The sequence below is a fragment of the Halichoerus grypus genome, chromosome 8, assembly GCF_964656455.1.
Source record: "Halichoerus grypus chromosome 8, mHalGry1.hap1.1, whole genome shotgun sequence".
Classification (NCBI taxonomy): Eukaryota; Metazoa; Chordata; class Mammalia; order Carnivora; family Phocidae; genus Halichoerus; species Halichoerus grypus.
In genome coordinates this window covers 151,031,146-151,058,619 of record NC_135719.1, presented here as the reverse complement: position 1 = coordinate 151,058,619, position 27,474 = coordinate 151,031,146, and the positions used below count along the sequence as shown (strand labels likewise).

General features: G+C 60.5%; 1 protein-coding gene across 8 annotated transcripts in view; it reads right to left on the bottom strand.

Moving 5' to 3' along the window:
• PACS2 (phosphofurin acidic cluster sorting protein 2) overlaps positions 1 to 27,474 on the bottom strand; it is a 59,845-nt gene that overhangs the window by 10,564 nt on the left and 21,807 nt on the right. For 4 of the 8 annotated variants that reach the window (XM_078054316.1, XM_078054309.1, XM_078054311.1 and 1 more), the window contains exons 2-12: positions 13,866 to 13,953; positions 11,016 to 11,105; positions 9,720 to 9,845; positions 8,190 to 8,352; positions 7,599 to 7,672; positions 7,300 to 7,380; positions 6,053 to 6,112; positions 3,754 to 3,911; positions 1,943 to 2,033; positions 1,555 to 1,626; positions 856 to 1,082 (exon numbers count right to left, since the gene is read on the bottom strand). In XM_078054316.1, the coding sequence (XP_077910442.1) occupies positions 856 to 1,082; positions 1,555 to 1,626; positions 1,943 to 2,033; positions 3,754 to 3,911; positions 6,053 to 6,112; positions 7,300 to 7,380; positions 7,599 to 7,672; positions 8,190 to 8,352; positions 9,720 to 9,845; positions 11,016 to 11,105; positions 13,866 to 13,953 (1,230 nt within the window). The remainder of the gene's footprint in view (positions 1 to 855; positions 1,083 to 1,554; positions 1,627 to 1,942; positions 2,034 to 3,753; positions 3,912 to 6,052; positions 6,113 to 7,299; positions 7,381 to 7,598; positions 7,673 to 8,189; positions 8,353 to 9,719; positions 9,846 to 11,015; positions 11,106 to 13,865; positions 13,954 to 27,474) is intronic. The other 4 variants (XM_078054312.1, XM_078054313.1, XM_078054310.1 and 1 more) reach the window with 3 other exon arrangements.

Genomic DNA, 27,474 nt, shown 5'->3' with positions numbered 1-27,474 from the left:
GGAGGGTGGCAGGGCAGGTGGCAGGCAGTGTGGGCTCCTCTGGGGGCAAAGGGCTGACGTGGAGGCCACGCGCACACTGGGCACATGCGCTCTCCACGTGGACATAAGGCCTGATACGACACGGGAGTGCTGGCGGCACGGAACCACGGCCCCAGGAAGGGGGCTCCGCTGTCCCCCTGCAGAAGGCCCCAGCCCAGCGGGTCTCAGGGCAGGAACGCAGGTCCTGGGGGGTGTGGTAGTACGTGGCCACACGTGGCCGTACAGAGGGCGCTGGGAGTTCGGCCAGGTGCCCAAGGAAGGTGAAGACAAGACGGGCTGGGAGCACATCCCAGGGAGGGGCTCAGAGATGACCCCCAGACTGACCAAGACGGCAGTGGGGGCGGGTAAGAGACGCCGCGGGAGTGACCCCCACGGGGAAGCTGCCCAGGTCCTTGCCACCCAGACGCCCTCCTCTGTGATGCCCACCGTGAGGGGCAGGGTCCTGGCCCCACAGAGCTCCCGTGCTGGAGCCAGCACCACTGCCCGGGGCTGCTGCTGTGCTTGACCACACCGGACTCTGGGTCCAGCTGGGCACACTCCTCCCGCACCAGGGCTACGCTGGTCCATAAGGTGCCAGTGAACGGTGCCAGGGGCAGGAAAACGTGAGATGGGCAGCCGGGGCCACACCTCAGCCCCAGAAGGCCTGCTGGCAGCTAGCTACAAACAGGGGTGTGTGGGGTCCCACGTGGACCTCTGGGGCAGGCCCCGAAATCTCTGTGCTCCTAAGTGAGTCTCATCCAGTTACGGGGCCCTGCCCGCCACACTGGCTCATGTGGGCAATGCCTGGCCGACAGCCTCCCCAGGGCACCCTGTCACCTGGTGGAGGGGATGACGAGGGACTCCGTCTTGGTGATCCGCCCACTGGGCGGCAGCTTCTCGGTGAACACATCCAGAGTGGAGGTCTCCACCTCCGGGCTGTCCTCGGGCTGTGCGGGCTGCTCCCCGGGGGCGGGTGTGCTCTGAGATGCAGAGAAGGGGGCCCGATGGTAGGCACGTCCTGCGGGAGCCTCCCCTCGGGGGCCAGTCTCAGGCCCGAGGAGCCCCTGGTTTGGGTGGGGTGTAGGCTGGTTTCAGGCTGACAGCTCTCCGCATGCGGCACAGACGCCCCCGCGGGGGAGCCGAGCTGACCTCTGCTTCCAACCATGGGGCTCCCGGTCCTGGCCGCCAGGGGAGACCAGCACCAAGCCTCCCCAAACCTCCCTAAAACCTGCCCTGCAGCCCAGGACACCTTCCTCGAGAACCCCCATGAGGGCAACAGGGGTCAACTATAGTGTTCACGGGGCCTGTGCTCAGCAAAGCAGGGGGACAGCCCCTGTCCTCCCAGAACTAGGGTGATTCCGGGGGACCCTGACCATCCCTCAGGGTGGGGGTGAACCCAGGGGCGCCCTCGTTGTGGTTCTGTGCACTGGTCCTGGGAGGTGTGAGCTCAGGACCCCCATGTCGAGGCCTGCCCTGAAGGCAGCGTGTAAGTGGGCTCTGTGCTGGACCCAATGCACGTGTCCCGCGCCTGCTCACGTGGGTCGTGTCCGAGACGCTGTCGCTTGGCTGCTTGCCTCCCAGGGCTCGAGTCTTCTCAGGCACGTCGGCCTGTGGACAAGATGGACATCAAGATGTGTTCAATGGTGGCACAGGGCTGGCTCACCTCCGGGCAGGGAGACCTGGGCTTGGGAGCAGCCGGGGATGACTGACCGGGGCTTTCTTAGACCGCAGGTGTAGGGTCACCCCAAGACAGGCATGTGGCATTGGGCAGGGGATTCCAGCCACATACAAACCCAGGAGCACAGTGTAACACCGAGTGTAAGTAACACTCTGAGCGACCCAGGGAGACGGGGAGATCAGGACGGCCCACCCCTGGCCTGAGGTCCCACCAGGAGGGAGGGGCTGCCGGGCCTGGCCTGCTCACAGGACTCGGAGGCTCCTTGTGGCTCCGGACACTGTGGATGCTCCCGATTTCCGTCTGCGAGCTGGAGTGTGACAGCCCTTCGAAGTAGGGCCTGGGTGTGGGGACGGAGAGAGGTCACGCTCCAGGACCCTCCCCACACCGAAGGGTCGGCACTGTGCTCGTGGCATCTGGCAGCCATGCAGGGCTGGGAACCATGGCCCAGGGGAGGATGCTGAGCACCACGCAAACTGCCGCCCTTCTCGGCCCCTCCACCGGCTTTGACGTCCACAGAAGACCTGCATCCCTGAAACCCACCACTCTTGGCCTTTACCCTGGCCAAGGCGGCCAGCGGCTCGGGTGGGCAGCTCCACCAGCAAAAGGCTGGGGAGCCTCAGGCCCACGGCCAGCTCGCAGCAACACAGGAACGTGCTCAAGGCTGCCACAAGTGCGCCATCAGCAGGACCCAGTGACCCCAGGCCAGCAGGCCAAACACCCTGCCCCCAGCAGACAGCCGGGAGGGGGCGGCGCTCAGACTCAGAGACTCAGAACACTGTTCAGGCTGAAATGGTGGGCGGGGCTCAGGCAGTCTGGTGATAGAGCCCCCCAGGGACAGGGAAAGGCGAGGGCAGGGCCAGGGCCGGAGGTGCCCAAGCCCCCCGGGACTGTGAGCACCAGCTGGCCCATGGCCGGCAGCCGAGGTGACCCCATGGACGACAGAAGCAGAGACCTGTTCCAGCTGAAGGCGGCAAAGCCCGAGGTGCCTCAACGGCCTTGTCAGTTCTGCCGGTGGGGGGGCCGCAGGCAAGACACGGGGGGGGCTGAGCCTGTAAGTGGACCCCCCAAGCTGCATGTGCAGCGAAGGCCAGTGACTGACACCTAGACCAGAGCCCACGGACGCCACAGGCGTGCCCACACGGGACTGGCCACGTGGGGCGGCGGGAGGTCAGCAGCTGCACAGAAAGCCCACCCTCCCCGTGGGCATCTCTGTCCCACTGACTCATATCAAAGAGTTCAGGGGCGCCTGGGTGGCTCGGTCGGATGAGCATCGGCTCAGGTCATGATCCCAGGGTCCCAGGATCGAGCCCCGCATCGGGCTCCCTGCTCAGCGGGAAGCCTGCTTCTCCCTCTGCCTCTGCCCCTGCCCCTCCCCCCATTCCCGCTAGTGCTCTCTCTCTGTCTCAAAAAAAAAAAAACAACACAAAAAAGCATTAAAAGCAAAGCCAGAATGCCACAGATCTTCTGGACGCCAATATGGCCCCCACTTGGCAGCCACACGCTGTTCGGTCCCGTGGGTCAAGCCTCCCCCGACCCCAAGCCCGGGGCCTCCTGCCCTCTCCTGCCCCAGCCAGGCTGGCACCCGGCTCCTGGGGGACAGGGATGCTCTGCAGTCCCCAGCTCCCCGTGTCCCCAGTGCACAGAACCCCACAACCCCCCACCTGCTGGCTGCCTCCTGTGACAGATGCCGCGCTCGGCCCAGCCGAGACCCTGGGAAGACCGCCTTCCCCACCCGGAGCTCTCACCCCCCCACCTCTGACACCAGGACCTCTTGCAGGGACGACCCCAACACCTCCTAACCGGTCTCCTGTCTTCATGCTCCCAGTGGATTCCAGAGAGATCTTTCCAGAACGTAGCCGTGACCCTGTCACTTCCCTCCACAAACACCACAGACCTGGGCCACCTGCTAGGATGCACGTCCACCCCCTCCTCCCCGACCCAGAGCCCGTGTCCCCAAGTGCACGATTCCCTGTGGCCCCTGCAACACGTGGGACGGCACGGGTGTGCCCGCTGGGGCCTGGGGCCGGGCGGCAGAGGGAGGTGGTGGGTGTGCTCACCTGAGCTTTGGTTTGGGGGTGCTGAGGACACTGTCATCGTCCTCCAGGTCCGGGCCACTGTCACTGGGGTTCTCCATGTCCAGCGTGTCATACAGAAGGTCCAGGTCCTCCTCTGCCTCAGGGACATGCTCTGCAGGGTCCTGCTCTGAATCCAGGACCTACAGGGAGGTCAGACGTGTGAGGGCTGGTCTGGGGGGTCCCCCTGGCAGGACAGACGGCAAGAAGGCACAGAGCCACCAAGCACCCTCTCTCCGGCATGTGCTACCAGCCCAGTTCTGCCAGACGCTGGGGTGACCTCTAGGACCTCCAGTCACCGGGTGCCGAGCACGGCACGGCCATTCTGCCCCTCGTGGCTCCTACTTCAACAGAGAAATGCACAGCAGGAGTGCAGGGCAGGGAGCCCACCTGGGACGGGTCCGCACCGCAGTCAGGGCTTGGGACGCCTCCCTCCCCAAGGCCTCCCCCCCACTGTTCCCCCCAACCCTGAGGTGACTTCCGTCCCCACGCATGGGCCTCCTCCAGAACGTCACAGAAATGGTCACACAGGTGCAGCCCTCGGCATGGGGCTCCTCCCACTCAGGCATGCCTATCAGGAGGCGTCCGCGCTGTTTGCCTCCAGTGACGTCCTCGCCACCACCCGCCTGCCCCTGCAAGTGGCCTGGGTCTGGCTGGCCACCAGCGGATGGACGCTCCAGGCTTTGCTGCCGCAGATGAAGCTCCTGGGACCGTCTGTCCCTCAGGCCTCATGTGGACATCCTGGATCTCACGGGGTGGGTACCAGGTACGGGACCGCTGGGGTGACCGCTGCTTAAGCGTGAAGTGGACACTTGGAGGAACTGCCAGGCTGTCTTCCGCAGCGGCCGCCCCGCGGGGCGTTCCTGTCAGCCCTGCAGGTCCGGCTGCTCCCCCCGACGTCGGCGCCCCCGAGGTCACGGCTGCCCTCTGTGGCCTCAGGAGGTCGCCCTGCGGCTTCTCAGGGGCTTGCTGGCTATCCAGGTCCCTCCTCAGAGAAAACCTCCAGTCCGAGCCTCTGACCAACTCTTGACCTGCACAATTGATTTCTCTCTGGATTGTCTCTTTATTTGGGGTTGTAAGGGTGCCTTCCACCTTGTGGGCACAGGTCCCTCCTGGGATCTATAATTTGCAAACACCGTCTACGTGACAGTTCATCCTCCTGATGGCTGTTGGGAGCACAGAGGCGTTTATGTTTTGATGTGGTCTGACTTACCGGTTTCCCTCCGGCGGCTCGTGCGTCCGGTGTCCTGTCTAAGCCACATGGCCCGGCCCCCAGGCGCCAAGATCACTCTCCTGAGCTTCATCGTGTAAGCGCTTACGTTTAGGTCTTTGATCCGTCTGGAGTTAATTCTGTACGTGGTGTGAGGTCCTTGTGCGTGGGGACACCTGGCTGTACTATCACCTTCTGCTGAAAAGCCAACTTTCCCCCATTGAGTGGTCTTGGTATCCTTGTTGGAAACTGACCACTAATCCCTCGCGTGGTCTTGATTACTGTACCTCTTAGAGAGTTGTGCAATTAGAAAGTGTGAGTCCTTCCACTTTGTCATTTTCCAAGACTTGTTTATTGCGGGTCCCTTGCATTTCCGTGCAGTGTGGGGACGAGCCGGTCTGCAGACAGGGATCCTACAGAAGCCGTGGACGGATCTGGGGGGACTGAGGCTGAGACGGGTCTGTTTCCAGCTCCAGCGTCTGAGGAGAGCTGCCGCCTGGCCGCCACCACACCCGCAAGACCCTTCACGTGTGTGGACAAGCGGCCGTCACCTTCCGTGCAGCCACGACCACGTGCGGCGGTGACATGTGGACACTTACACGCCACCTCTCCCGGGTGATCCAGGACCTGTGGGCCAACTCTCTTACGCCCACGTTAAAAGGAAAACTGAGGTTTTTTTTGTGGTTATGAAAGGTATACAAACCCATCCCAGCAAATTTGGAGAGTGGAAAACAGCTAAAGGAAGGAAGCTGCAGGTCAGAGCGTGTCGATGGGGGGCTGTGTGTGCGGCGGCAGGGGCTCGCAGAAACTAACCGAGAACGGCCCCAAAATACCCTCGACTTAGAATGACACAAAACACAAAACGCATGGTCACACCCCCAAATGACATCCAGCCTCCCCTGGGTCTGTCCCCGGGGTTGTGACTGAAGACACGCGCTGGCGGCCTCGGCTCGGCCCTCGAGGTGCCCCGGGGGTGGGACGGTCAGTGGCAGAGCCAGGACGAGGCCCAGATGCCTCCAGAGCCCTGGTCTCACAGGACGCCACGGGCCTGGCAGTCCAGGCAGGGTCACTCACCTCATCTGACACTTTGAACCTCCGCAGCAACGCCACGACCTTCTGCTTGAAGTTTTGTTGCTGCAAGACAAGCAGGACAGAATCAGAACCCAAGGGGCCGGCTTCCCTTGGGAGGACGGGGCAGGCTCGGCGGGAGGGAGGCACGGTCCCCACGGCTCACGCGAGCCCGGCTCTCGGCAGCCCACAGCGCCAACCCCTTTGCAGGCATTTGACACCACAGCTTGGACTTGGGACCAGACCAGGGAGGAGCCGGAGGGGGGCGTGCGCCGTCCCTCCCTCCATGTGAGCAAGGCTGCCGGCCCTGCCCGAGGCACCAGCTCACCCCAGCGGGACTCAGGGCTGGGCACACAGTGGGCAGGCGGATGGCAAGGGCTCAGAGGGAGCCCAAGCTCCACCGTGCCCAGCGCTGCCCTGGGCCTCAGAGGCTGAGCTCTGGCCACTGAGTGAGGCAGCTGCCCCAGCCCCCCTCAAGGGGGTGACCCTATAAAGGACTCCCACACCCCCTCCACAGGCGTCAGGCCCCTGAGCCCGGAACCAGGCTCACACAGGTGCTGCCGCGTCCCACCCGCCGTACCGGGACCAGGCCCAGGCCTCCCAGCGTTGCCAGAGGAGGGGGCAGAGGTTTCTGGGGCTGAGCTTGTGCCCCAAGGGTTCCGGGGCCACCCACTGCGCAGCCCGGGCCTGGGGCCATGGCCCCGCACACAGGAGCGGCTTGGCCCTGGGACTGTCCGGGGCTCTGTGCCCAGTGGTGGGCGTTCTGTGACGGGCTAAGGCCTCCGCCTGGAGCTTTCCTCCTGGAGGAGAAGCGGGATGGCCAGAGCCCGGGGGCCACCGTGCCGGGTGGGCCCGACGCTGAGCAGAAACGAGGGGCTTGTCTGGGCACAGGCGGGAGGCAGATAGCCTCCCCAGCTCTGCTCGTGGAGCAGCCTGAGCAGGACGGCCGTTGTCCCACCTCCTCCCTGCCCTCTGGGCCAGGGGCTGCCGCCCAGGATGAGCACGAGGACCCCGCCGGTGAAGCTTCCCGGGTCGATGACCAGCACCTCGTAACCCACCCGCCAGCACAAGGCCGTGGGGTCTCCCTGCCTTCATGCCCCACAAAGAGGCTGGGCCTCAGGAGAAGCCAGCGGAGCCAGGCCACGGCGGGGGGGGGTCCCGGGACGGCCGCCTCCCATCCCGACGCCCAATCTGGGGCCCCAGCCCCCCAACCCCGCCCTTCCCCAGTGTTAGTAAAACCAGTTTCCACCGACCCTGGTCATGGATGCCGTTCTTACTATCGATCGCCGCTGCTTCTTGGGTTTCCCCACATCGAAGTCCTCCTCGTCCAAGTCCTGGGGAGACAAGCACAGGGGCTGGCAGAGGGCACCCCCAGAGCATCTGTGGGCATGCGGCAGGGCCCCGGGGCACACGCGGGGGGCCAGCTCCCAGCCTCCACCCCCCTCTCGGTGCCGCCCTCATGCCAGCAGCTCAGGGGTCCCTGGCCGTCCACACCCCGAGTGTCTGGGGGCCCACGCGGCCTCACGGTCCTGCGCACCGGGCCCCGGGTTACCTGCCCTTGTACGGCATCGTCACTGGCCTCCTGCTCAGAGGAGAAGCTCTCATACTCCTCCTCGGAGTAGTTATCTATGGAATGAGCAAACGGAAGGGGGAGCACCTCGAGGTTCCGACCGGTGTCCTGGCGATGAGGCGGCCAGAGGACGGGCCCCTGGACCCGTGGGGAGCCATGCACAGCCCCCACAGGCAGACTTCGGGGAGGGGGCAGGCCCGTGCTTCCCGCTCCCACAGTGGCCCCTACGGACCTCAGGCGCTTCAGCCTGGATCTCGTGCCCAACTGGGTCCCCTGCATGCCCTCCCGCACCTCCGGGGGACAGCGGCCGCCATCGCGACGGTGCTGACAGCCACGCCAGGACCTGTGCCCAGACCCAGGAACGCACCGCCATCAGGCCCATGACCTCTTGCCTACCGCCGAGCTCGCACGCCTGCAGCCCAGGCTCCCAGAGCGCGCACAGTGTTGCCTGTGCAGCGAGCGCACCCAGCCCCAGGGAAACCCGTAAACCCTCGTGGTCCCTCCCCAGCTTCCCAGACCCAGCGGGAAGGGGGCCAGGAGGCAGCCAAGCGGAGCCCCTGCAGCTGTACTCACCTGCGGACTTGGCCTTGGGCCCCGCCTGCATGGCGCTGTCCTCGTGGTCGATGGGCTGGCTGGACAGGGAGAAGATCCAGATCTCGGCCACCTTGACCGACGCCTCCTTAATGCTGCTGCAGAGGCTCAGCACCTGGCCGCCCTCGGAGGGGTGCTGCATCACCTGGGGGCAGGGCTCAGCTCTAGAAGGGGCCAAGGCGCAGGGCCAGCACCCGGCAGCACCCCTTCTGGGTGCACGGGAGCAGGGCCACGGGGCAGCAGGAGACGCGCCCGCGGGGCAGGAGGACACTGGCCGAGACTCTGGGGGCCGGCGCCAGGCTCCGCCACTGGGGACTGAAGGCTGTCGAGGAGGGGAGGGTCTGAGCCCGCCTGTCCAGGGGCTGCAGCGCGGAGCAGACTGTGTGTGAGGCTACGGCTCAGGGCCACCAAGCCCCGGGATCTGCGTCCAGGGACCCGTGTCCGTGGGGGACCAAGGAGGACCGGCCACCTGCACAGGCTGGGGGTCTTGTGTGGCAGGGCCGACACCCAGCAGGCCGGTGAGTCCTTGGAGCCATTCGGGTCGTGAGAGATTTCAAGCAGACCAGGGACAGGGACACGCGCCCCTTCGCACCTCCTCGCACCCTGGCTGGTGACAACTCCGAGGACGCCCCTGCAGGCCGGAGCCTCTGCATCCTACAAGCTGCCTTTGGGGTCATTTGACCAAATCCAAATTTGGGGATTTCATGGACCCGATTATTCTTAATTTGGGGAGCCTGATTAGGGGTGCCAACCCTTGAGGAGAGTATGAAAATGAAATTTTTGAGAAAGGTAACATCCGCGACTGCTACCATCTCAGAAACCAAATTAGGAAGGTCAGCACCCAGACACGCCCCCTGTGCCCGCGCATGTGCGGAGCTGGACAGGCAGGTGCACGGTCTTCCTCCTCACGCCCTCCACACCTGTGCCACCTGCCTGAAGGACGCTTGTCGGGAGTGTCAGGCAGGTAGGGTCTGAGGGGAAACAGGAGGCCTGCAGGCTTGACCAGGTGCCATGGCACGGGGGTCCTGGGCCAGAGGAGCGGGGCTGAGGGGTGTGGGGGGCAGCCCTGCCCTGCCCCAGGTGGGCACCAACACAGCTCCGTGTTCCTGAGCATCACAGGTGCCTGGACAGCGCTGAGCGCGACCCCGTGACGGGGAAGGCCCCGAAGCACAAAGGACACGAGGGGCCTCGGCTGCCAACCACAGCTCGGGACGGCAGGTCCTCCAAGACACGGTGGTGCCGGCTGGTCAGTTCTGTTTGCATGAAGGTCCCCTCCTCGCCTCACCAGGGAACTTCCTTACGCTCACATCCCGCGCCCCCACCCCACAGCAAGCACGTGCCGCCCGCCTAGGCAGCCCACGGGCCAGGGCCAGCGCCCACGGAAGGGGACGCGGGTGTCCCAGGAGGACGCGCTCCCTGGGGGGGCACAGGACGGACCCACGCTAGGCAGAACCCACAGGCCGTCAGGTGAGGCCCGACAGGGGGCCTCTGGCTGAGCGGGGACGCGCTCACCTCGGCCATGTTGATGGAGCCCGCCGCCAGTGTTTTGTAGCCCAAGATCGTTCGGTTTTTGTAGCGCTTTCTCCGCTGCAGCATGATCTGCAGCTTGTTGCCTTCTCTCTTCAGGAAGTGAGGGTACTGCAGAGAAGGGGTCATGGCTGCCGTCTGTCCCCGTGGCCACGCCAGCGCAGCACCGACGAGCCCGGAGGCTCGCTCCTCGCCGGGCCGCCGGGGGCCTCCGTCGGGGACATGGGAAAAGCCACTGCCAGCAGACGTGAGCAGCTGGCCTGGGCCTCCGGGTCATCAGCGGGGTCAGCCAGCGACCCTGCCCACGACGCGGACGGCAGGGGCGTGACCCCGAGGTGGCGCTGGTCCAGTGGCCCATCAGAGCGCCACGGGGGCTTCTGCGAGAGCAGGGCTCGTGTGCACCAACAGAGGCTCGCAAACGCGTCCCTTAACCTCACAGAAGCCGCACGCCTGTGCCCGGCTGGGCAGCGCTTTAAGACCGCAAACTGCACGTCTTGTAAGCCGCGCTCCGATAAAGCGGATCCCGCAAAAGAAAACTTCCACGCAGACCCCAGAAGCTCCCGCGGGGGACGCCAGAGCTGGGGTCACGTGCCCCCGCCCCGGGCACAGCCAGGCCGGGGCGGGGAGAAGCGGCGGGGCGGGAGGTGGGGTCCTCACGGGGAGACGAGATTTGAACCGGTGTGCGATGGGCCGACGCTAAGCCCAGTGTGTTACGCACGTCTGCGAATCTACACAGCACCCACCTTAAACAACCGTGCGAAGAGGAACGGAGGCAGGATGAGCGCCCTGCGGGTGGGTTGGGGCCAGCCTGCTCCCACCCACAGCCCTGGGCTCTGGAGGGTCCGTGGGGAGGAGGTTCTGTTTCATGCTGTGGGGCAAGCAGGGGGCACCTAACATACTTCAAAGGGGTCAGAACTCACAAAACTGAGGTCCCCTGTTCCTCCCCATCTTCTCTGAACACTGGAACCAAATGGCCTTTTTTCTTAGGTTTGTTTGTTTATTTATTTACTTATTTTAGTAATCTCTACACCCCATGTGGGGCAGGAACTCACCACCCCGAGATCAAGAGTCACACGCTCTCCCGACTGAGCCAGCCAGGCATCCCCAAAATGACCTTCTGAGAGTGAGCTTGGGCCTCACTACGTTCTTTAGCACAGGACCGGGAGGGAAAATGCGATCTAATAAAGCACACACGTCTTCTAACATTTAGGAGGACAGCACACTGAGGGAGAACATCCCTGCAAGGTGGGCCGCTGCCCCCTGCCCGCGTGCCAGGCCCACCTGCAGAGAGAAGGTCAGCGCCAGGTCGGTCTCCACTTGTCCGCTGGGGGGCAGCACAATCTCATGGGACCGCAGGATCCGTTTGGAGCCCTGGGACAGAACGAAACGGCTGTTCATTCACAAGGGGGCATCTCACAGTGAAACCCACTCCCCTCAAACTCTCACGGTGAAGAGCCACAGACCAGGCAGTGGGAGGCATAAGCTCACGGGATTCCCAAACGCACCCTTGGGGAGATTTGTCAAGAGCCTTAGAAATGTCCGCATCCTGTCACCCTCTAGTTCTCCCCTAGATGATCCAGATTACTCACTGCCACATTTAAAGTAACTACCAAAAATGCAGCAGTGGGGTGTGGGGATCACGGGACAATGCTGGGGTGTCACGGGACAATGCCAGGGTGTGGGGGGTCACAGGACAATGCTTGGGGTCACAGGGCAATGCTGGGGTGCGTGGGGGTCACAGGACAATGCCGGGGTGCGGGGGGTCATGGGTCAATGCCAGGGTGTGGGGGGTCACAGGACAATGCTGGGGTCACAGGGCAATGATGGGGTGCAGGGGGGTCACAGGACAATGCCTGGAAGAACCGGTGTGCTAGATGCTAAGCGTTTCTGAAAAAGTGGACCGGTGAGGGGTGATGGCCTCCCCAGAAAGCAAAACGTGGTACATGGGTGTAACAGGTGCTCTGTGTCAGCGACAGAGACACGAAGTCGAGAAATACATCTGAGAACACACAGACAAACGTGCTGCATAATAATGACCCTTCACGTCACCAGGAAAAACTACTCTCTAAATAGTGAGTAACAAATCATTCGTATAAAACGTCCAGATCCTCACCTCAAATCCTATACCAAAATAAATCCCAAATGGATTAAAGATTTCCTCATAGTACTGTTTTAAAAACAGCTGTCCCCACATGCACGGAGCGGAGACTGAAGGCTGGGGGCAGGAAGCCACGGGACGGACACCATGTGGCCCTCCGCGAGCGGGGCACCGACAGCCGTTGGACTCAGAGCCACAAAGGCCAGCGGCCACCAGGGTGCGGGGCTGGGGGCTCGGGAGGCGTCCGACAAGATGAGGGTGCAGAGAAGAGGCTGAGGGCAGGGGGGGTGTGGGTCCAGGACAGAGACAGCACAGATGTGCGGGCTGACGGGGGCGACGGGCAGGGGTCCTGGGCACAGGTGCAGGGCTGGCTCCACTCGGGCATCCTGCGGCACCGCCCGGTGGACGCCCTCTGGGCCACGTGGCACCCTGTGCGGGGTCTGGCCGTGGCCCCCAGGCCTCTTCCACACCAGATCCCTCAGGGGACCTGAGCTGACCGGCCTCTGCTGGGTGAAGGAGGGCAGCGAGCACAGGCGAGCAGGCCGGGGCCGGTGGGGAAGGCCGGCAGGCCCGCTCCGTCTGGGAGCTAAGATGCAGGGCCTCAGCTCAGAGGAGGGGCTGCTGAGGACAGAGGAGCGCAGCGTCTTGTGTCTCGTGTCTCGGGGAGAACGGGCGGAGGGAGACGGCCCGGCTGGGGGCTGACTCCTCCAGACTTGCCCTGCTCCCCCCCATGCAGGGGCACAGTAGGTGGGCGGCAACTGACCCAAACAGAGGGCGACGCCCAGGGGGGCCTGCAGGACGGGCCAGGCACCTGGGTGGATGCTGAGCTTGTGGGGGCACACGGGAACGGGCAGCCAGTGAAGGGGGCACCCGGGTCAGCTGGACAGGTGACGTGGGTCCCGGAGCCTGAGTCTCGGAGATGGTGGGGTCTGGGGCAGGGCTCCAGGAACGGGCCGGGGTGGGGGGCAGCCGTGTAAGAGGTCAATGGTGGCAGATTCAGGGGTCAGGGATGGGTGGGCTCCACCTTGCTCTGGAGCCCTCCCCGCGCGGAGCACAGCCCGGGCCCCGGGAAAGCCTGGCCCCCCGTGGGCACGTCCCTGTGGCACCGGCTCGCAGCCCCGCACGCCTGGCTTTGATGATAAGTTACAGCAGCATCTTCAGGGAGGAAAAGGGTTTCTCCATATCTTTACTTAAAAGATGGTGGCAACTGACGGAGAAACTAAAGACGGGCCTCAGGCCTCCTTGAACTCGGCCCTGAGCTCTCAGCCTGGAGAGAGCCTGGCTTGATGGCCCGGAGATGCGCAAGCCAGCGAGCCCTGGTGAGCCTGCCCTGAGAGCCCCAGGCTGGGCCCCTGGCACCCCCGCGGCCCGTGAACGTGGGCTCCAGAGCCTGGGGCTGAGGGTGGAGCAAGACCTCGGTCCCGAGGGGCTGACGGTCTGGGGTGCTGGCAGGCCAGGCACTGCTCAGCTGTGGGGGCCATCGCAAGGACCCAGCCACACGTGGAGGAGCCGGTGCCCTGGGGGAGGGAGGGGCCGCGGGTCAGGCCCTCCTGAAACACTGCTATTTGTTCCAAGGCAGGAACCTGCAAGGCCCGCGAGCGTATGGGAGGAGACGTGCGCACGGCTGGGCCGGCGCTGGGTCAGGGGCCGGCGGAGAAGGGTGCACCGGGTGCGCACGGTGGGGGCAGGGAGGGTCTGCACCACAGTTCTGCTCTGCACAGGCCCATCTGCCAGTGACCCGCACACACTCCCTTCTCCCCACATTCCGAACACTGGGCTGCCTGCCCTTCATCGGACGGGACTGTGCCCTGGGTGTGCTGGGGGGCCCCGATCCTGCCAGAGCTTTAGGACCATCTTCCAGGTCACCCAGCCCGGGCAGAGGCTCCCCTGCGTGCCGGGGCAGAAGCAGGCTCCCTGGCCCCCTGCACAGGTAAGGGTCCAGCGGGGGGGTGGCTGTGCCCACTCGCACCCCTAGGCAGGCACGGGGCACCCTGCACTCACTGCCCCGGGACAGCAGCCGAGGGGACCCTCACCTGCATCTTGACAGCAATCACCACCGAGATGAGCTCCTTCTCCAGCTCCTTGAACACCACCAGCTTCTTCAAGGTCAGGCTGCACAACCTGAAGAGGGCAAAGGCCTGCTCAGTGTGGGCCACACCTTCCCACACCGCCTCCAGCCCTAGGAAGGCCCCGCCCTCGGGAGCTCCAGCCTCAGACAAGGCCCTCACACCTCCTGGGGGCCCTCAGCTAGGCTCAGGGGCCCCTCAAGAGTCCCTGCGGTGGTGGATGCCACTCAGCATCCCCTTGCTCCAGAGGGCCCCAGAGGGTGGGTCTCCCACCTGTGGGGGAAGCTCAGTGCAGGTCTGTGGGCAGGAGCCCAGACAAGGGCACGCAGACCAGGAGCTCCCAGGGACCAGGTGCCAGCTACCGAGCCCCACTCCCAGCTCCCAGAGCACAGGCCTCTGCAGGCCCCACCCCAGACCCCACCCCCTCACCTCCACCCTGTCCCCACACCAGTGTGGGGTCTCAGGCCCGGTCCCCACCTGCCCTGCCCCCCAGCTCCGCAGGGTCCCTGGAGACACCACCACCACCTCTGGTGGCCCCTCTGCACACACCTGCCCCCCCAGTGCCCATGTCCCCGAGCCCACGGTGAGCTTTCCCTGAACCCTCACACTGGGTTCACCACTCTGAGTGTGGGGTGGAGGCAGGGCGTGTGGGCCCTGCCTAGGGAAGGGGTCCTGTGTCCCCCATGGTCCTCCGGTCCTCCGGTCCTGGTCCTCCAGTGGGGAACCTCCCCCTCCTGCTGGGCCTGCCTTGCAATCCTGGCCTGCAGGACCGTTTAGCTGCACGAAGCTTTACCTTCCCGGAAGCAGCAGAACCACCCCACCAAGGAGCCCAGGCAGAGGCGCTCAGGGTGTGTGTGGGGGTGCAACACCGAAATCAACTGGGACCGCTCTGCAGCTCCTTGAAGCCCTGGCTTATTTTCCCGCTCAGATGTCAGCCCGCTGTTCACGGGGACAGCGCTGGTCCACATGGCGGTAAGCGCACCACTTTCCGCTGCCCACCCACACAGCTTCAAGCGCCAAGACCAAGTCGCCAAACACCTGTGTTGGAGTCACACAGGTCCTATTTGGGAACTCCACACTCTCCATGCCCACCTACACCCCAAGCAGCAGGACAGATGCTGACGTGGTGGGGACAGCGGGAGTGGCCCATTTCCTGACCAGAGACTCTACACTTCTCTGTGTCTGCCTCAGAGGAAGCATGGGGACAGGGGCGCCAGAAGGAAGACCCCGGGCCCCCTCAACTCACATTTCTACATCCAGGCAGCAGGGAGTGACAGACTGAGGCCAGGGAGCTCAGGTCTGGATATAGGGCCTGGGTCTGGTCGACATGTGGCTTTGTAAAGTTTCACAGGCTCCGTGACCACCTGCCAGCCACCCATGGAACAGAGACACCCACCACCATCCTGGGCTTCGTATGGAGACCCCACTACCGTCCTGGGCATGGAGCAGAGACACCCACCACCATCCTGGGCTTCATATGGAGACCCCACCACCGTCCTGGGCATGGAGCAGAGACCCCACCACCATCCTGGGCTTCGTATGGAGACCCCACCACCGTCCTGGGCATGGAGCAGAGACACCCACCACCATCCTGGGCTTCGTATGGAGACCCCACCACCCTCCTGGGAATGGAGCAGAGACACCCACCACCATCCTGGGCTTCGTATGGAGACCCCACCACCGTCCTGGGCATGGAGCAGACACCCACCACCATCCTGGGCTTCGTATGGAGACCCCACTACCGTCCTGGGCATGGAGCAGACACACCCACCACCACCCTGGGCTTCATATGGAGACCCCACCACTGTCCTGGGCATGGAGCAGAGACACCTACCACCATCCTGGGCTTTGTATGGAGACCCCACCACCGTCCTGGGCATGGAGCAGAGACACCCACCACCATCCTGAGCTTCATATGGAGATCCCACCACCATCCTGGGCATGGAGCAGAGACCCCACCACCATCCTGGGCTTCGTATGGAGACCCCACCACCCTCCTGGGCATGGAGCAGAGACACCCACCACCATCCTGGGCTTCGTATGGAGACCCCACCACCGTCCTGGGCATGGAGCAGAGACACCCACCACCATCCTGGGCTTCGTATGGAGACCCCACCACCATCCCGGGCATGGAGCAGAGACATCCACCACCATCCTGGGCTGTGTATGGAGAACCCACTACCGTCCTGGGGCATGGAGCAGAGACACCCACCACCATCCTGGGCTTCGTATGGAGACCCCACCACCCTCCTGGGCATGGAGCAGAGACACCCACCACCACCCTGGGCTTCATATGGAGAACCCACCACCGTCCTGGGCATGGAGCAGAGACCCCACCACCATCCTGGGCTTCGTATGGAGACCCCACCACTGTCCTGGGCATGGAGCAGAGACACCCACCACCATCCTGGGCTTCGTATGGAGACCCCACTACCGTCCTGGGCATGGAGCAGAGACACCCACCACCATCCTGGGCTTCGTATGGAGACCCCACCACCATCCTGGGCATGGAGCAGAGACCCCACCACCATCCTGGGCTTCGTATGGAGACCCCACCACCCTCCTGGGCATGGAGCAGAGACACCCACCACCATCCTGGGCTTCGTATGGAGACCCCACCACCCTCCCGGGCATGGAGCAGAGACACCCACCACCATCCTGGGCTGTGTATGGAGACCCCACCACCGTCCTGGGCATGGAGCAGACACCCACCACCATCCTGGGCTTCGTATGGAGACCCCACCACCATCCTGGGCATGGAGCACAGACACCCACCACCATCCTGGGCTTCGTATGGAGACCCCACTACCGTCCTGGGCATGGAGCAGACACACCCACCACCACCCTGGGCTTCATATGGAGACCCCACCACTGTCCTGGGCATGGAGCAGAGACACCTACCACCATCCTGGGCTTCGTATGGAGACCCCACCACCGTCCTGGGCATGGAGCAGAGACACCCACCACCATCCTGGGCTTCGTATGGAGACCCCACCACCATCCTGGGCATGGAGCAGAGACCCCACCACCATCCTGGGCTTCGTATGGAGACCCCACCACCGTCCTGGGCATGGAGCAGAGACACCCACCACCATCCTGGGCTTCGTATGGAGACCCCACCACCGTCCTGGGCATGGAGCAGAGACACCCACCACCATCCTGGGCTTCGTATGGAGACCCCACCACCATCCCGGGCATGGAGCAGAGACATCCACCACCATCCTGGGCTTCGTATGGAGACCCCACCACCCTCCCGGGCATGGAGCAGAGACACCCACCACCATCCTGGGCTGTGTATGGAGAACCCACTACCGTCCTGGGGCATGGAGCAGAGACACCCACCACCATCCTGGGCTTCGTATGGAGACCCCACCACCGTCCTGGGCATGGAGCAGAGACACCCACCACCATCCTGGGCTTCGTATGGAGACCCCACCACCATCCTGGGCATGGAGCAGAGACCCCACCACCATCCTGGGCTTCGTATGGAGACCCCACCACCCTCCTGGGCATGGAGCAGAGACACCCACCACCTCCTGGGCATGGAGCAGAGACACCCACCACCATCCTGCGCTTCATATGGAGACACCCACCACCATCCTGGGCTTCATATGGAGACCCTACCACCATCCTGGGCATGGAGCAGAGACACCCACCAGCATCCTGGGCATGGAGCAGAAACACCCACCACCATCCTGGGCTTCATATGGAGACCCCACCACCATCCTGGGCATGGAGCAGAGACCCCACCACCATCCTGGGCTTCGTATGGAGACCCCACCACCCTCCTGGGCATGGAGCAGAGACACCCACCACCATCCTGGGCTTCGTATGGAGACCCCACTACCGTCCTGGGCATGGAGCAGAGACACCCACCACCATCCTGGGCTTCGTATGGAGACCCCACCACCATCCTGGGCATGGAGCAGAGACCCCACCACCATCCTGGGCTTCGTATGGAGACCCCACCACCCTCCTGGGCATGGAGCAGAGACACCCACCACCATCCTGGGCTTCGTATGGAGACCCCACCACCCTCCCGGGCATGGAGCAGAGACACCCACCACCATCCTGGGCTGTGTATGGAGACCCCACCACCGTCCTGGGCATGGAGCAGACACCCACCACCATCCTGGGCTTCGTATGGAGACCCCACCACCATCCTGGGCATGGAGCACAGACACCCACCACCATCCTGGGCTTCGTATGGAGACCCCACTACCGTCCTGGGCATGGAGCAGACACACCCACCACCACCCTGGGCTTCGTATGGAGACCCCACCACTGTCCTGGGCATGGAGCAGAGACACCTACCACCATCCTGGGCTTTGTATGGAGACCCCACCACCGTCCTGGGCATGGAGCAGAGACACCCACCACCATCCTGGGCTTCGTATGGAGACCCCACCACCATCCTGGGCATGGAGCAGAGACCCCACCACCATCCTGGGCTTCGTATGGAGACCCCACCACCGTCCTGGGCATGGAGCAGAGACACCCACCACCATCCTGGGCTTCGTATGGAGACCCCACCACCGTCCTGGGCATGGAGCAGAGACACCCACCACCATCCTGGGCTTCGTATGGAGACCCCACCACCATCCCGGGCATGGAGCAGAGACATCCACCACCATCCTGGGCTTCGTATGGAGACCCCACCACCCTCCCGGGCATGGAGCAGAGACACCCACCACCATCCTGGGCTGTGTATGGAGAACCCACTACCGTCCTGGGGCATGGAGCAGAGACACCCACCACCATCCTGGGCTTCGTATGGAGACCCCACCACCGTCCTGGGCATGGAGCAGAGACACCCACCACCATCCTGGGCTTCGTATGGAGACCCCACCACCATCCTGGGCATGGAGCAGAGACCCCACCACCATCCTGGGCTTCGTATGGAGACCCCACCACCCTCCTGGGCATGGAGCAGAGACACCCACCACCTCCTGGGCATGGAGCAGAGACACCCACCACCATCCTGCGCTTCATATGGAGACACCCACCACCATCCTGGGCTTCGTATGGAGACCCTACCACCATCCTGGGCATGGAGCAGAGACACCCACCAGCATCCTGGGCATGGAGCAGAAACACCCACCACCATCCTGGGCTTCATATGGAGACCCCACCACCATCCTGGGCATGGAGCAGAGACACCCACCACCATCCTGGGCTTCGTATGGAGACCCCACCACCGTCTTGGGCATGGAGCAGAGACACCCACCACCATCCTGGGCTTCGTATGGAGACCCCACCACCGTCCTGGGCATGGAGCAGAGACACCCACCACCATCCTGGGCTTCGTATGGAGACCCCACCACCGTCCTGGGCATGGAGCAGAGACACCCACCACCATGCTGAACTTCGCATGGAGACCCCACTACCGTCCTGGGCATGGAGCAGAGACACCTACCACCATGCTGAACTTCGCATGGAGACCCCACTACTGTCCTGCGCATGGAGCAGAGACACCCACCACCATCCTGGGCTTCGTATGGAGACCCCGCTACCGTCCCGGGCATGGAGCAGAGACCCCATTGCCATTCTGGGCATGAAATGAAGACCCTACTGTTTTGTGTTTTATTAGATTCTGTATTTGTCTATTTGACATCCATTAATTATAGGGCCAACTGACAGCCAAAACTGTTTACATTTCCCCTGGATCCAGAGCCCATACTCTGAACCCCTCCTTATCCAACCCTCAGCACCAACCTAATATCCCCCTGCCCTACACACCCAGGCCCAGGAAGCAGACAACTAGGGGCAGCCCCTGGGACCTTGTGCCTCAAGGTCCACCGGAATGACTCCAACTAGCCAATCCTAAGCCATTTGCCCTGCCACGCTGCACCTTTCCCACGGAAAGCCCAGTAGAGGCTGTGGTCTGGGCCTCACCCGCAGTCCCTCTGCCTCCCGACTGACCCTGGTGCTTCCCCGTGGCCCCATGTACGGTGCCTCCTGTTTCTAGGGGGCGGTGAACATTAAACTCTCCTCTCAATGGCACTGACCTCTCTGCACCGTCACTCAGTCACCTTTATAAACTAAGACCGACAGACACAAAGCTCCAACTCCCATCCTGGGCCTACGGCCAGCCTGTCACAGTGCGGCCCTTGGGGCACATGGAGGATGATGGTGACGAGCCAGGAGACAGACACGAGGGCTTCCCCAGGCAGCAGGGCCCCCGACTCAGGCAGCAGGACAGCTCCAGGCTGGGGGCAAATGGGATTGTTCCTGACAGCCGCTGACATGTGGGAGCCCAAGGGAAGGCCAGCGCACTCTGCCCATCAGGCCACTCTGACTGCAGGAAACAAACTGCGAAGGAAAGAAAATGGAGAAGGACGTGGGTTCCAGGGGCTAGCATCCACCGGGACCAACCACGTCCCAGCCACAAAGGAGCACCAGCATGCTTGAAAGAACTGAAGTCATGGGGCGTGTGGGTGGCTCAGGCAGTTAAGCGTCTGCCTTCGGCTCAGGTCATGATCCCAGGGTGCTGGGATCGAGCCCCGCATCGGGCTCCCTGCTCAGCGGGGAGCCTGCTTCTCCCTCTGCCTCTGCCCCTCCCCTGCTTGTGCTTTCTCTCTCTAATAAATAAAATATTTAAAAAAAGAAAGAACTGAAGTCGTGTAAAGTATGTTCTCTGACCACGATAGACTCAGCTAGAAATCAATGGTAGAGGGGCGCCTGGCTGGCTCTCTCAGCACGTGACTCTTGATCTCGGGGTCATGAGTTCGAACCCCACATTGGGTGTGGAGCCTACTTAAAACAAATAAACAAAAAGAAATCAATAGTAGACAGAAGGCCAGAAACACCAACCACTCGGGACAGTGGAGAACCCACCACCGTCCTGGGCAGCTTCATATGGACAGCTTCATATGGAGAACCCACCACCGTCCTGGGCATGGAGCAGAGACCCCACCACCATCCTGGGCTTCATATGGAGAATGGGCACACGGGCCCAGGAGGAAAACTCCAAGGATCCAGAAATATTTTGTGTGGATTCGAGCCCCATGGGAGATGCACTCATACGAGAAAGTAAGAAAGGCCTCAAGTGCACAGTCTGAGCTTCACCTCAAGACACCAGGAAAGGAGCAAACTGAACCCAAAGTGAGTGGAGCAAGGGAGCAACAAAGACAAAAACAGAAACCATGAAACAGAAGATAGAAAAGCAACAGAGAAAGAAAATACGAAATAAAGTATTAAAAAACCCCAAAACTGGTTCTTTGGGAAGAGCAATAAAACTGGTAAAACCTCTAGCCCAACAAAGAAAGAAAGAAGAGAGGACAAAATGAGCCATATCAGGAATGAAAGAAGGAAGATCACACAGGTCGCACAGAGGGGGAAGCTGCAGACAGCTGCGGGCAGGTCAGGCTGGGAGTTGGATACAATGTAATATGTATCAACATGTAACAATGCCCCAGCCACAACCGCCAGAAGCACCAGGATGAACAGATCATCTGAACAGCCTAATCTATCAAAGAAATTGAATAGTTTAAAACCTTCTGAAAAAGAAAGCTCCAGGTGGATTCACCCAGATATCAAAGGATGAAACAACACTAATTCTACATAATATCTTCCAGAAAACAGAAAAGGGAGAAATACTTCTCAACTCATTTTATGAGGTCAGGAATTACCCTGATACCAACACCAGACAACAACGTACATAAAAGAAAACTACACACCAATATCCCTCTATGAATATAAATGTAAAGATCTTCAATGAAATATCAACAAACTGAATTCATCATATATAAAAAGGAATGACTAATACACCATGACCAAGTGGGGTTTGTTCCAGGCTGGTCAACATTTGAAATCAGTCAGTGAAATTCACCCCATCAACAGGCTAAATTAGAAAAATCATAAAATCTCCTCAAATGATTTTTAAAAACTTGACAAAATTTAATTGCATTTGTGATTAAAACTCTTGGCGAACCAGGGACAGAAGACAACGTCCTGAATGGCCAACATCATGCTGGCGGCAGGATGGAAACCCCCCCACCGAGACCAGGAGGCTGAGCCGCACCCTCACACCCCTGCGGCATGGCACAGAACCAAAGGCTTGCCCTGTACAATAAGGCAAGAAAAGGAGATAAAAGGCACAAGGACTGGAAAGGAAAAAACGCAGCTCTTCTTTGCAGACAACACAATAGTTTATGCAGAATACCCCAAGGAATGTGGAAAAATGTGAAAGCAAGCCCCCAGAACTAAGAGCTTTGCAAGATCATATGATACAAATTCGACATAAAAAGTGGTCCCATTTAGGGGCGCCTGGGTGGCTCAGTTGGTTAAGCGTCTGCCTTCGGCTCAGGTCATGATCCCAGGGTCCTGGGATCGAGCCCCGCATCGGGCTCCCTGCTCGGCGGGGAGCCTGCTTCTCCCTCTCTCTCTGCTGCTCCCCCTGCTTGTGCTCTATCCCTCTCTCTCAAATAAATAATAAAATCTTAAAAAAAATTAAAAAAAAAAAAGTGGTCCCATTTGTACACACTAGCAATGAATGATTAGAAGTCAGTTTTTTTTTTTTTTAAAGATTTTATTTATTTATTTGTCAGAGACAGAGGCAGAGCACAAGCAGGGGGAACAGCAGAGGCAGAGGGAGAAGCAGGCTCCCTGCTGAGCAAGGAGCCCGATGCGGGACTCGATCCCCGGACCCCGGGATCATGACCTGAGCCGAAGGCAGACGCTTAACCGACTGAGCCACCAGGCATCCCAAAGTCAGTTTTTTAAAACTTCCATTTATAGTAACTCCAAAACAAAGAAAATATCTAAATTTAACAAGATCAGTGCAGGATCTGCAAGTGAGTGAAGGAGCCAGCAAAGGGTTGAGCGGGTGGAGAGATGAGCCGCCGCATGGGCATTAGCACTCCCCAGACCAGATCTAAGGTTTAGTTCCCGGAAATCCCAGCACAATGCTTTTGTAGATATCAATAAGCTGGTTTTTAAGTCTATATGGAATGGCAAAGGAATTGGATAATCGAAAGGACTTTGAAAAGGAGACCCAAGGAAGGTGGGGGCCGTCCAGACTTGTGTGGAGCTGAGTACTCAGGGCAGTGTGGTGCTCCCGGGGCAAAGGCAGGGAGGTCAGGAACAGAAACAGGAAGTCGGGTGAACTGGACTTCATCAAAATTTCGTGAAAGAAGGCAGAGTAGCTAAGGCTGGGAGAAAATACTTGCAAACTGCATATCCAACAGAGGGTTTAATCCAGAATAAAGAACCCTCCAAACTCAACAATAGGATAATAAAGAACCCAATTTAAAAATAGGCAAAAGATTTGCAAACGCTTCACTAAAAGACATATGGGCAGTAAATTAGCACATGAAAAGATGCAACTGAAAACCACCAGGAGTCAGGAGTCACCACCTCACACCAATGGCCGTGGCTAAAACGAAACCAAACACCAAAAGCCTGACGCCCAGTGCTGGCAAGGAGGCGGGTGACAGGCAGGAGATGTGGTCACACATGTGCCACCCAGACCAGCACTGCTCGGTGCGTGTGTCCACGCAGACTCTACGTGGACACCCACGGTGGCCGCGTGTGCAGCTGCCCAAGCCTGGAGACACCCTTCAAGCAAAGCAGGAAGCCTGCTCGGGGACAAGAGGGCCAAAGCATCGACACAGACATGCACACAGGGACACGCACGTGTGCAGAGACACACACGTGCACACAAACACGCACACCAGACACACCCACGTGCGCACGCACACACACACCCCCCACGCGTGCATGCACACACAGGGGCCCGCACTAGCCCCCCACACGGGAAGAGAAGCCAGGGCCAAAAGGCTGGGCCCTGCACGTTAGCCCACTGACGCGGCGTTCTGGAGAGCACGCATCAGCAGTGCAGGGGCGCTGACAGCCGTGGCTGTGTGGGGATGCTGGATCTGGGTCCGTCCACTGTTCTGAGCCTGGCTGGGGGGTAACGGGCAAGTCTGGGCTGTAGGCAAACACGGGGGCAGGCTGAATTTTACTGTGAGTTTTAAAGTTATTTTTCAAAAGTTAAAAAAGCCACAAGACCTAAGGGATCTATCGGCCAATTGCAAACAGGAGGCGTTGTCTGGATCCTGCTTTTAATAAACTAATTACCAGGAATGCCTGCACAGCCCTCATTTGGGATGGGGTCTCGCTCTCAGGGCCGTTGCGATGCCTGTTTCTAGATAATCTGTTTGGGCAGGGGCCGGGGGTCGGTCCGGCATTTGCTGCCCACAGCTCAGAGAGGCTTCTGTCTGGGAGGCACAGTGGCACCCCCACACTGACGTGTCCTCGTCACAGGGAAAACTCAAGAAGCCACGAGCAGAGCCACGGGCTCCGTCGGAAGGGAAGGGTCTCTGCTCCGGCAGCCTCCTAGAGGTGAGCTCGCAGCTGCAGACAGCCCATCTAAACCAGCACCGGCCCGCTTACTTCTTCACAGTCATGTCTCCGTAGGATGGGACCGACACCTCCGAGCCATTTGGATTTTCCTTTCTTTTTTTTCTCTTTTTCTTTTCTTTAATTCTAAGACACACTCAAGTTGGTGCTATTTGTACAAACAACACTAAAAGCATAAAAAGAATCATCTGCATACAGAAATTGGGCCAGACAGGACACACGATATTTGTTTTTATACAAGACTGGCTCTGAGAGAAAGGCCTGAGGGCTGGAGTATAGACTATAGCCAAGGACGAGATTTATTGCATAATACCTGGCCCTCAAGGAAATCATGAGCAAATACACTAAAAAAACCCCACAAACGATGATTCATCACTAAGCCGGGAGTGTTACTGTGTAAGACGCCCTGCAATTGTACTAGACTCAGCAGTAACAAAAAAGGAAGCCAAGCGTATCTTAAACACACTGTCAGGATAAAACACAATCCCCTCGACAGGCAGAAACCCAGTATCCTGTCCGAGGGGCCCTGGCCCCACACTGCGTGCTCTCTCGTTCCTCTCGGATGGTGTCTGCTCAAAAGAGTGGAAAGCCAACTTCCATGGCTAACCCTGGAGAAGCAGTGTTCTGGTTTTCTGAAACCGAGAAGTGTGGGGCTTACAGAAAAAAACCACAAAGAGGGATGCCACCAAAACCCACGTATCCAACAACAAGAACTAACAAATGTTCTCTGCGCTGACCTGAGATCTTTTTAAAGAAATTGGGACCAGAACCACAGACATCCACCACATGCTCCCCACCCCTCCCTCCTTGCCCTCTGCAGGAGCCACCATCTGGAGGGGTCTCCTTCCAGGGGACTGCCCGCTGTGCCCAAATCAGGCCTCCCCCACGTTAGCTGGGGGTCCACTTCCCAGCCAGATACCAGTCTTGCCTGGCGGGCAGCTGGGCAGAGGTGACGCGTGCATGTGGCGGCTGGCTCGCCCCTTGCCCGTTCCCTTCTCCAGGCTGCAGGGGCGCGGCCACCTTGGACCCCCACACGGACGCCATGCGCTGAGGACAGCAGAGCCCGCGTGGGTCCTGGATCACAAACACCTGCACGCTTACATGAGGCAGACATCGGCACCGGCTCGGGCGGCTCGGTTCTGCTCCCTGTTAACGAAACGTCCGCTGTGTGCCAGACTGCCAGGCATACGCGGCCATGCACCCTTGTTTCTTGAGGCGGCCGTTTCACATCACACTGCCTACACGTCCGTGACGTGTCCTTGCCACGGAACAGACGTGCACGCCCCTGCCCACTGTGTGCTTCCTCACCGTGCAAGCACACGGCTTCTCTGCCCTTCACCGGTGGCCGCTCAGGCTGGTGCCAACGATCTGACACCACAGACCTGCTCTGCCCGGCACCTGCTCCGCCGTGGGAGCGGCACGGAGGGGCGGGGGTATCGCCCCCCAAGCGGGGTTGCGGGGTCCAGGCTCTGCGCACTCGGAGCCTGCCCAGGGTACCATCACACCGTGCTCCCGAGTTGCCCAGAGGAGTGTTGACTCCCACACGCCCCGTGTCTGTGTCCTCCAGGCAGCCGCCGGGGGCGGGGGTCCCCCCTCCCTCCCTCTTCACATGCCTGCTCTCTGCACACGTGCACCCTGGTGTCTCTTCCTCTTCTGACAAGGACACCAGTCATATTGGATTAGGACCCACCCTAACAGCCTCATTTCCCTAAATCTCCTGACGAACGGTCTCATCATGTCAATCTGATCGCCTCTGTAAGCCTCCAGCTCCAGACACGCCTTCCGAGGTGCTTCTGGAGTCAGGGATTCACGTGAGTTCGAGGGGGACACAGTGCAGCTCTAGACACCACCAGCCCGACGGAACGGAGTCTTTGGGTCTGGGGCATGTGGCGCGTGTCCGCGGCCCCGCCTGTCTTCCTGCTGGACTACTGTCCTCATTTGCTCTGGAGAAGCACACAGCAGAGCTCACCCCCGGCTGCAGGCCATCACACGAAGGTGTTTCTGATGTGTGTTTACACAATAAACGTCTGTGGTTTATGCTTCAGGGCTCGATTCCCTAAGCCCACCCTCCTCCCAGCCCCTCCGCCTGCGCTGTTCACAGCGAGGTCCTTCATGAGCCCGGGCGTTCGGCGTGCGGCGACACAGCCCCCTCCGTGGGGTCCAGTCATCCCCAAACCACTTATTCCAGAGCGCGTCCTGTCCTCTCCCAAGCATGCCATGGCCACGTGCGGGATTCTGCGCCATCGTGTTCCACGACAGATCAGTCTGTATTTCTGCCAATTTCATATTGTTTAATTAGTGTAGCTTATTTAAGTAAACACCTGTCTGCTAAGGAAGGTGCTCCCCGGCACAGACACACTTCACTTTTCTTTAAAGCCACGTGCCTGTTTCACAGAAACTGTAGCGTTAGCGCGCCAGGTTCCTCCCCCGCGTGGGGCCTCGCACCTGACCTGTGTTCAGGGGGAGCGGGGTCTCTGCACCCCTCACTCAGCTGTTTCATGTCCTTGAACAAGCGCTAGACGCTTCTCCTCACAGCGTCTCTGATGTCCTGGGTTCACTTTTTTCCTAGATAGCTACTAACTGCTTTTAGGAATAACATTGTTTTCTTATTTTCAAATTGATTACTGCCAGCGATCCTGACATCACAGAACTAAATCCTCCTGTTTTCGTGATCCTACCGCCCTGATAAAAGTGCACAGCTTCGCCTCTACTCTTAACCTCTAATCTCTGCAGCACTTCATATGCGATAGGACTGATTTCTTCAAGATTTGGTAAAATTCACCAATAAAACCATCTGGTGCTGTTTGGGGAAGAGGAGGTTTTAATGTAACTTAATTGTCATGTAATTCACATCTCCTCTTGCACTAAGTCAGTTACTGATTCATAATCTCACAGAACTGTCCTATCGAGTTTCATCTTAACGGACGACGCTGTTTATCGCGATCTTCGACTCGCTCCGTGGCCGTTCATCCCCGAAGGCTGAGCCCTCATCACCCTTGCCCAGCAGTGGGCCTCTGGCTGCTGCTGACCTTCGACACTGTTTCTATTTCATTAAGTTTTGTGCTTTATTATCTGTTTCTCTATTTTTTTTAGACTTACGCTGTCCTCTGTGTGACCTGAGCTGGACGATGTGCCTGTGACGGAGCGCTTCCCACGAGGCGTGTCAGGGCTCAGAAGCGATGCTGGCACGTACACCGCCCCGGGCTCCTGGACT